The 9927-nt window shown below is 41.5% G+C and overlaps 1 protein-coding gene across 1 annotated transcript in view; it reads left to right on the forward strand.

Annotated features, from left to right (window-relative positions):
- The window catches only part of LOC102829934 (forkhead box protein D1-like), a 10903-nt gene extending 1266 nt beyond the window's left edge, over positions 1-9637 (forward strand). The window contains exons 2-3 of the mRNA XM_006875272.1: positions 18-121; positions 9404-9637. Coding sequence (XP_006875334.1) covers positions 18-121; positions 9404-9637 — 338 coding nt within the window. The remainder of the gene's footprint in view (positions 1-17; positions 122-9403) is intronic.
- Positions 9638-9927: the final 290 nt, after the last annotated feature.

The raw sequence follows: 9927 nt of genomic DNA on the forward strand, positions 1-9927 counted from the left end.
CCGACGCCCGGCGGCAGCTGCGCGGCGCAAGCGGCCGTGGATCCAGCCGCCGCGCTCACCCGCTCCCTCGTGGCCGCCGCTGCCGCCGCTGCCTCCTCGGTCTCCTCGTCGGCCGCCCTGGGTACTCTGCACCAAGGGACTGCCCTGTCCAGTGTCGAGAACTTTACCGCTAGGATTTCAAACTGTTAATCAAGCTCTGTTAGCGTGCTTGAGAGAAGGTAGGAACCTCCGGCTCCTTTTTTTCATCTTTATGATTTGGTGTTTTGTTCACATCGCGCTATGAGGCCGTTTCAGACCTACCGACCCCATTTTCGCCTCTTCGGATCATCGGAGGAAACTGTATTTTGTTAACAGCTCGGGCGCACTTAACAGCTCTGCGGGTTCCCTCTATTTATGCAAAGTCGCCCAGTGCCGCATCCCTGGATCCTGGATGGGGAGGAAGGATGAGGATGGTGGCGGTTCGATCTGTCTACGCACCAGGGACTGCCTTGACATTTTGGAAGAGAACACACACACACATGCACACACACAATCATTAAGCCTTTTTGAGGTGTAGAGATTCTCAGGTCCAGGCGTTTAAAAATCAACGTTCAAAAGAAGACGAATACAAAAATAGCCAAGGTCCCGAAGAATGCCAGCGAAGCAATAGTTTTTTTAATTTGAGGACGCTTGTCTGGTGTGCTTTTTATGAAAAGGAAAAAAAAAAAAAAAAGATGAACATGTTTACACAAGGAAAGTCAAAATGATCGTTTCTTATTTTAACCTGTGTTTTGTATCATAATAGACATAACGAAATTTTTATTTTGTACTTACTGCGTATTCTTTACAAGGAATGTTGTAAAGTTTTCTGGCAATTATTGTACCATTCTAATGTAAGATTCTTACACTTTTTCAAAAATAAAATGCTTAATTTTCAAAGAAAATCAACCGAAATAATTGGCTTCAGTCATAAGCGTCTTAGTTTATTTTCTTTGCTCTTCAAAAAGTTTTGGTGTGAGAGAAATAAAATCCTTAGTATAGAATAAACTTAAGTATTATTTTCAAAGGGAGTTTCTCGAAAGCATCATGCCATATATATTTTTTTCATTTAAACATACTAAATTTAAAACATTCCAGGTTATTAGAAGTTATTTTTAAATGGTTACAAGTAAAGCAAGTGATTTTTGGTATGCTTTTTGAATCTGATTGTTTATCGTTTTCAAAAGCATTGAGACTATTTAAAATTAAAAGGCAAAAAAGAATTTAAGATTTAATAGGAATTTAAAATTTTATTTTGACTTACATTTCATTTAATTTCCACTAACTTTTTAGTACAGTATTGTATGTTTCTGTACTTTCAAAAAACGCTACCTCATGTTGTATACTATGTTGTAATGGAAGCAACAAAAGAAAACAATTTTTAGTTTAAAACCTTAATAGAGATGACCAACAGTTAAATACCCTTAAAGTCCTTTGTAAGAAAATGCTCGCACGTCTTTGAAAATCCTAGTATTGAAAGTTACTATTTTCAAGATGGAAGAGATGACAGTAATTGCATGAAGAAGTCTTGTTTTGAACTGCAAATTTACAGTCAAGTTCTAACTTAAGGTGTAACAGGATGTGTAAGGAAAGACTTTCAAAAGTATTATGATAGATTTGGTTGAAAGGATAAAATTGAAAATGCAACAGGTGTTTACTAATTATAATGTTACCATTTGGGTGATGTAGAATATCTTTTTCAACTGATAACTTTAATAACTGGCTCTAGTCTATTGAAAAAGGTGAGGCTCTAGTTTTGGTGGCTACAGATGTCATTGTGGGCTTTAAATAAAGCCAAATCAATTTAAGTATTAAGTGGGGTGCACTAGAGGTTAAATCTATTTACTCAGTTTCTTTTAAATGTCTGGTCAGTATTTGATAAAGTTCTGCAGTTTTAAGCTTGTACATGAATCAAGTCCGCCTTTGAGGCCAATGGTTTGCAGGGCCATCCACATTTGACAGCCTGCCCTGCTCTCCCTTCTTGAAGAGGAAAACAGTTTCAAAATGAAAGTCTGGTTGGTTGGTGTGTTTCCTGAAACGTTTGGAAGTGGTTGAATAATAGTTTAACGCAAACACAGTCACCTTTAATTTCAATTGAATAAGTGAATACAAATTGAAATATCTCATAAGACCAAAAACTTAGGTGCAAAAGCTATTATTACCCTAGGCTAGCTGAAAGAGAGTAGGCATTTGAACCGCTGGGGCTAACTCCCAGATACCCCAGTGCGCCCTTTACCCTGGGGGTGCAGTGGTGTTACAAGGTGGAACCTGAACCACTTAGAGTCCACATCACAGTCTTCTCTAACGTGGCGATCTCAGATTTCGATCTGAAAATAATTACAGAGAGTGAAAGAACAAAAACCATGCGTACATCTTTTGCATGATACATGAATGTCTTAAAAGCAAGGATTCTTGACCAATCTCGCTCTTTTTAGATTTCTGATGCTTAAAAAGTGTCAGAATGGCTCCCCATCCCAAGTTATCAGTGCCTTTAGGGGTATGCTTAGGAGGAACTGGGTATCTGGACAGTTAGGGGGCCTGCTTCACCAGAGCCTTAAAAATTCCGGAGCTTACAAGGGAAAGCCAACTTGATCTGCCTCATTTGCGAGTTTTGCGTCAGGTGGTTTCCCAACCCCACAATCCTGGCATCGATGCTGCTGTGGAGTTGATGGCCCTACGGTCTGGGCAGGCGGACAGATAAAATAAGGGCAGTGGCGCCAGGTTCGCAGACTGACTACGTGTAGATCTTTGGGGCCTCAAGGCAAGGGCTAGCGGGCAGGCGAGGAGTGCGTGGGCTGTGGAAGGAGCGAACCGTGGGCGCTGGGTGCGGGTGCGCTCTGGCTGGGCAGGCGGGCGAGCAGGTGCTGGAACAAAGGCAGCCAGGCCACCAAGGCCTTTGACGGGCAAGGACGTCTCCTCCTGCGGCTTCTCATTCGCATGCAAATCCAGCACTGGTCTCCCTTTCTTTGAAGGCAAACAGAAGGATGTTTGTGTATTTGTAGGGACCAAGCCTGCTTGAACAAGTCTTTCCCAATAGATTGGGTCTTGAAAAATAAACCAGTTGGACAAACATTGGCCACCAGCTCTCCTCCTCCCAACTACAAAGTGTGGATTTGCTACAATTCATTAACCCGAAGCTTTTCTCCTCATCTCCTTGTTTCTCTGCTCATCAAACGCTCCCGTAGAGCCTGGAGACAAATGACCGGAGCGCAGTTGGGAAGGAATTGCAGTTAATAGGGAAAGGGAGATATTGGGGCTAATGGTTCAGGCAGTTCCCGGAGAAGGACCACACAAAAAGGAGCCTCTCCATTCAGAACTCTGTTGTGCTGCGGGGATTTAATCTGCAGCTAGATTTAGCCAAATGTTATCTATTGCGGGAGTAATGAAGCCCTTATGGATTGAATTGCTCCTTGTACCACACATGGTGTCATGACCTTAGATCGTTTCTTGGTTGATTTCTTTTTTCTCTCTTCAGTAATTATTTTATTTCTTTAAACCAAGAAGCTGTCCTTCTGCCCAACAACATATTTTCACCATCCCCATCCTGTGCATATAGTTAGGAGCCACTTCCCTCTTTAAAAAAAGGAAAACAGATGGGAGAAATAAAAAAAAGTGAAGACCTTTCTCAAAAAATTTTTTGTTTGCGGATCATATATGTACAAACGCATGTTTGTACATTTTTTCTCAACATACAGATGACTCTGAGGATGAAAAAATGGGAAAGGTCTTTACTTTCCACACCCTTTCTCCTACCCATTTCTTTTCCTTTTCTGTTTTTCAGAGAAGGGCTGTTGTTGTTAAATGTCATCAAGTTGATTCTGATACATAGCAACCCTGTATAGGGTTTCTGAGGAGCAGCTGGTGAGTTTGAACCACTGAGACCTAGATATTCAAACCAATCTTGTGGTCCACTGCAATATCCTACAGTGCCATACCAGGCCTCCAGTGGCTTTTAAATAAATGGAACTGGATTTGGAATTTCGGATATACTTAATTTTTAAATTCTTACAGGGAATGTATGCAGCAGCATCTCAGGGGAAGGCTTCTGCCCTTTTTTTTCTTCTTCTTTTTTAAACTTGCCATTTCTTCCTGTAGCCAGTCCTCTGAGAGAGCTGGAGGAGGTGGCTATTTGCATGGAAGGTGATTATTTTGATGGACTACCAGGCGGTGTCATTTATTAAAGGCAGTCTGAGGCCAGTGGTTGAGGCTGTGCCTCTTCCCTCCCCCCACCTCCCCTTCCTAGCCCTGGTGGCTCCGATTTCCTTGCTTGACCGGGGGACCAAGCTTGGAGCAACTAACAGTGTTATCACAACTGCCATTGATGGGTTGAGAACTGAGCTTGCTATCCAAAGCCAGGAATCAAGGACTCTAGTTTAAAAATTCTCTTGTTGGCTACAGATTTTGCTTATACCTGCTTTTATTGCTGACTGAGAAAAGTCATTGGGGGCAACCTTAAGGTCACAGAAGCATCAAACTCAATCCAAATCAGAAATCTGTCCAGGAGCTGCTCACAGGTCTAGTTGGAATGCCAGGGGTCCTCTTGCCCCACTTAGAATGTGACCAGACCAAGGACAGGCCTGGGGAGCAGAAGACAAGTAATGTGGGCCCAGCACTGTCTGGATCCCTTTATGTCTCTGCCCGTTTCCCGGTAGTGCAGCTGGGTCACACATATACACACATGAAAGCATACAAGCTCCTTGCCCATCAGCTGCCACGGCCTCCCTTCACCTCTGTGATTTTGTAATTAGGCATATGGTTTTTGTTGGTAAGTGTGTTTGATATCACGGCCAGTGAAACGTGCTGTGTTTATAGGGCCATGAATGTAAATGTGTAAATATGTTTAGTGTAAAATCTGGCCCTTCGACTTTAGCAATAAATACCCTGCCAACTGGGATCCGATTACATTTGACAGGAAGATGAAGATTCTGATTATGACCAGCTGCTCAGGGCTCTTTGGGACTTATACTTTCTCAACTGAATTCACTTTTCAGATAATTTCTTCGCATGTCACATCTCTCTAATCATATATTTCCCTTGATGTGAACAGCTCCGGCGCCTTTCTTTTTTCTATTGTTGGTCCCTCTGGCATGCAGGAAACTTCCTGGTTCATTCCTCCTGCTGCTTTATCAGGAAGATACTAGTCAGGAACAAGCAGTAAACACAGAGAAAACAACTCCATGTTATCATTGCTCCTTTTTTGGAGACCTGAGTTCTGGTGTGATGGCATGGCTAGGGAGAGAAATAAGGGTAAAGACAGTGAGCTCTGACTTTTATTTTTCTTCATCATTAGCATCATCAGTCTGACTTAAAAATACTATTTTTAGCTACTCTAACTTTTTAAATGAAAGATTTGATGGAACTAGGCCTACAGAAAGGTGCATGGCTTTCCACAAAATGAGCAAACCAGCATTACCAGCATCAGGTCACGAAGCAGAGAATATTTCCAGCATCACCTGAAAACCTTTCCTGCCTATTCCAGTCACTAGCCTCATCCTACGTTAATGTTTTAAAAGGCCGTTCGTTCACTGCTCGTTTCTTTCAACTGTACCCTAAAATAGTGAGGGTAAGAATTAGTATTGACTCCATTTTCCAAAGTAAGATATCAAGGCTCAGAAGAGCTGAAGTGATTTGCCTAAGGTTACAGCTATTGGGACTTAAGCATTCAAATCCCATTTGATTCCCATTCTACCACACTGCCACTTTGTTGTCATTGTGATTTATTAGACACTCAGTGTGGCATGGCAGTTGCTTTAGAGGTCACTGTACAGAATCATTTATTTCTTACACTTTTTCTTTTGTTTCATTTTCAACTAGGTCTTCTCCCTCTCATCTCTTAGCATCCTCTCCTAGTCCTCTTTTTTTTGTGTGTGTATGTGTGTGTGCATCACCGATTTGCTTTAAAACATGATACATGCACACACACAACTCATTATTTACCAATTCCTTCTTCTTCTTGGGCTGATTTTTTATGGCTTTCTAACCTTCCAGTTTAGAACATTTTGCTAAACTACTAAGCAGGCCTTTACCTGTAATAGCCAAAAGGACACATCCTCCCCATGTGCTAAAGGGAAAAGGATCAAGTGATTTAACAATTCATGAGAAAGCAAAACATTTTGCCAAGTACAACTCTTCCCCTAACACATACAATAAATGTACTCAAAACATATTGCTTTGTACTGTTTTCATTCTTTGAATAGCTGCCTATGATGTGACTTAGGTTGGCACTTTTAGCCCCTGTACTATTAATCCTCTGCACAGGAGCCTCCCAAGTGGCAGTGCCACCTGGAACCCGGACCTGCCCTGCAAGAAGTCTCCCTAAAATGCTTTTGGGGAAGAAGGGATCCCAGACACCTCTGGTTCATCGCTGCCTGTTGGCACCTGAAGCTTCAGGGAAGGGACTCCAACCTTCTTAGGCAGGGCCTGGGCTGCTTTGTCCCTCTCTAAGATCACCCACACTGGATGGAGTCAGTGCAGGGATCCTGGCTGATTCCTTCTGACGTGTAGACTGCAAAGGAAAGTGTGTGAACATATGGTGATTTTTCCAAAGGACAGTGTTTGATGTGCGAGAACATTGATTTTCTACAGAAAAAGGTGTTTTTCATTTTAATCAGAAAGTTTTAAAATTCTAGACTTTATCAGATAACAAAAATTCATTCTAGTAGAGAGAGATAAAAAGCAAAATCAAAACAGAACAAAACAATTAGTATCAGAAGTTTTATTTAAAGGACCTGGAGAATTCTAATTCTGAATTTGAAAGCAGAGGAAGGTTCACAATAGTGAGAGCAGTTTTATTTTTCAAGATCGTATCCTCGTATATAGGATACTGCTCTTAGGAAGAATATCTGCAGTCATGAATTAGAGCTGTAAGAGGAGCCAGGCACAACCAGGTGGTGGACCAGAAGCCAGGGAATTCTTGGGTACTTGTACTATGGATCAATAACGAGCTGGCAAAGAAAAAGAGGGGAAGGAGGGCAAAGATTAATTACAGCAGGGAGCAGAGCCTCTTTGAATACTTGGAATATAGAACAGGAATTTCTGTTAATATAAAAGGCAGATATTTCCAACAATAAATGTAAGTGAAACATTTTCTTTGAAAGTCTGTATGAAAACTATTAATGAATGAAAAAGAACTTGATTTTCTATCTCTGATTTTATTTTTATTCAAAGAGTCTCACTTATGTGAAAATTACTGACAAGATTGCCTTCTGTTAGAAGATCGGTTTTGAAGGAGCGCGTTTTTGAAGGAGCGCAAGAAAAAAAGAATCACAAATGGAAATGTCTCCAAACCTTGCAAGAGAAGACAGGCTGGGATGAAATGTTAGATCAGTTTTTACACTCATTCACAGGTTTGTTTGTTTTTTTGGGGGGTGGTGGTGGTGGTGGTGGTGGTTCTGAGACTAAAAAGATAATTTCAAAATACTAACAAAAACATAGTATCTACAGAAATATAAAGAATTCAGATCCTTTTGTAGCTTTTTTCCCACATTCCCTTCGGAAAAACAAAATGGAACTTTTAAACTTTGGAAAATTATATACCTCAATTTCTGGACTGCTAAACACAAGGTCAGAGGTTTGAGCCCTCTGAGAAAGATGAGGCTTTCTCTCTATACAGTGCTGCTGTAAGTCTTTAAACAACATACCTAAATCCGTAAGTTCATTGAGAGAAACATTTGGCCATATATATAGGACTCACTTTTTTCCCTTCAAAATCCCTATTCTATTTATGAAATAGTTACTTAACCCTTTCTAGGAATAATGAGGAGAAAAGAGATAGCATTGTGTTTTCTCTTTCTTCCACCAGAGGTGTAGTTGGACAGATAACTTACCCCTCCCTTCTTAAATAAACAAACCGATAGTGTTTTAAACCCACTCTTCTAGTCTCTTGCTCTGTTTCTTTCCTTTACTTATTTATCTACTGAGCATCTCTTTAGCCCCTAAGCTTTGAAAAGTGGGATTAGTCTGCTGTATTTATTGAGCACCTGCTATATTGCAAATCCTTTTATTCGCTCTTTAAATGTAGGAAACAAATTAAGGAATTCCTGCCATCAAGCTGCCTCCAGTAATAAAAGAATGGGTTCATGGAACAAGAGGAGCAACCATTTTAGCAGGAAACAAAGGGGTCAGAGATAGGCTATTGAAGATCATTTGATAATTTCTCCATTAAATGAGACATTTTCATTTTATCACCAAAAATCTTGCTAGTATGTAAACTAAAGTGAAGTTGTGGGTTTCTTGACAGTATTTTCTGATGTGGTTGATTTACTCACAAAATGCTGAAACCACCCAAGTGCCTATGTGGTATACAAACAGTTCAGTGGAAGAAGCCCTCCAATATAAAGAACTATGAACTTTTGAGGCTTTAACAAAAACTTACAGATCACATTTTGCCCCCAGACACCAGTCTTGACCTGGAAAAGGGGTTGGGATGGGTTTGTAATTAGCCTATTATAAAATGCTGATACCACTATGAACCAAGGGTCCATAGGACAAAATTTATTCAGAATGAATTTATATTCACACGGGCTTGTAAAGAGTTAAATACAGTGAGGCAGTAGAACACTGGAGAACAGTTTTTATTCATATGGAAATATTTTATTACAAATCAAAGAAAATAAAAATATAGCACAGTGTATTTCTCTTGTATTATTCTATGGACTTTAAAATAAGTTATTTTTCCAATTGTACACATTGTAGGCATATCTTCAGCATGCAGAGGCATCCAGGCTTTGGACCAGTGGGGGTGCACAAACACCCAAGAGTTCTTCCTCATTTAATTCAAGGATTAACTTCACCTTTGTTTGCACAAAGGAACTGAGGTCAACTCACCAAGTTTAGGTCTTTTTTTTTTAAATCCAGAAATAACCAAGGGTACATAAGACAAAAATGAAATGCTGCCACTCGGTATTCCGTTTTTTCTATTTAAGGGATTTCACATTTCTTTGCCATCCTCCTCTTTCCCTCCCTCCTGCCCCCCCCCCAACTGTAAGCCTAGTAAAACCCCAGCAAACGAACTCCCACACGTCTTTAGAGTGATGTGGGATGAGATCCTTTATTTTAGGGAGTTGGTGGGTGCGGGTTGTTATTGTAACTCTACGCTGTAACTAAAACTTTGGCATGTAATAAATCTCTCCCCAAAGACTTTTGGATCTTTCATTTGAAAAAACGGATTCCTTTTGTGGAAACAATTGACAAAAACCTAAAAGGATTAGTTGCATTCCACATAAAATAATTTTTGCTGGCAACATTTTGAAGCGATTTGGTCCCTTTCAGACCTTAAACAATGTCCAGAAAAATGATCTAACGAGACTTGTATTGTTTTCCTTTGTCTGTGAATCCATTCGCCGCTTGTACGATAGAGTTTTGACAGGGTTTCGCTTCTGAGTAGTGTACTCGATTAATTTCCGATCGCTCTTTCTACTCGAGTTATAACCTCCTTCGACCTGGGGCCCGACAGCATTTCCCAGCGTTAATCCCTGAAATGAAACGGAGTAGTAGTGGGGTGTCTCTGGGTGGCAACGTGCCTGGAAGTGGGGGCGCGCAGAGACTGGCTCCTCTCTGCTCTGTCACCCAGGGCCGTGCGTCGGATGCGCAACGGCCTGGGGGTAGCCGCGGCGGGTGAGGCATCGCGCATTTCGCAAACTCTCACAGTCAAACAATCCCCGGACCCTCTGCCCACCAGAATCTGACTCTGGAGAAGGGAGGGCGGAAAGGAAGATAATTTTCTTTTTCTAGCTGCTGGAGCCCCCAAAACAAAAATAACAGCCGAGAGCGGCCTGCCTCCTCCTAGCAGACGGCCACCGAGCTGCTGCGCGCGGGCCGCCGGCGAGCGCGGTCCCGGCCTGGCCGGCCCTCTCCACTGTTTATTTAGTTGTCAGCCGACTTATCAGGATGTTCGTCTGCCGAGGTTCT

This window comes from Chrysochloris asiatica, unplaced genomic scaffold (assembly GCF_000296735.1).
Source record: "Chrysochloris asiatica unplaced genomic scaffold, ChrAsi1.0 scaffold00316, whole genome shotgun sequence".
Lineage (NCBI taxonomy): Eukaryota > Metazoa > Chordata > Mammalia > Afrosoricida > Chrysochloridae > Chrysochloris > Chrysochloris asiatica.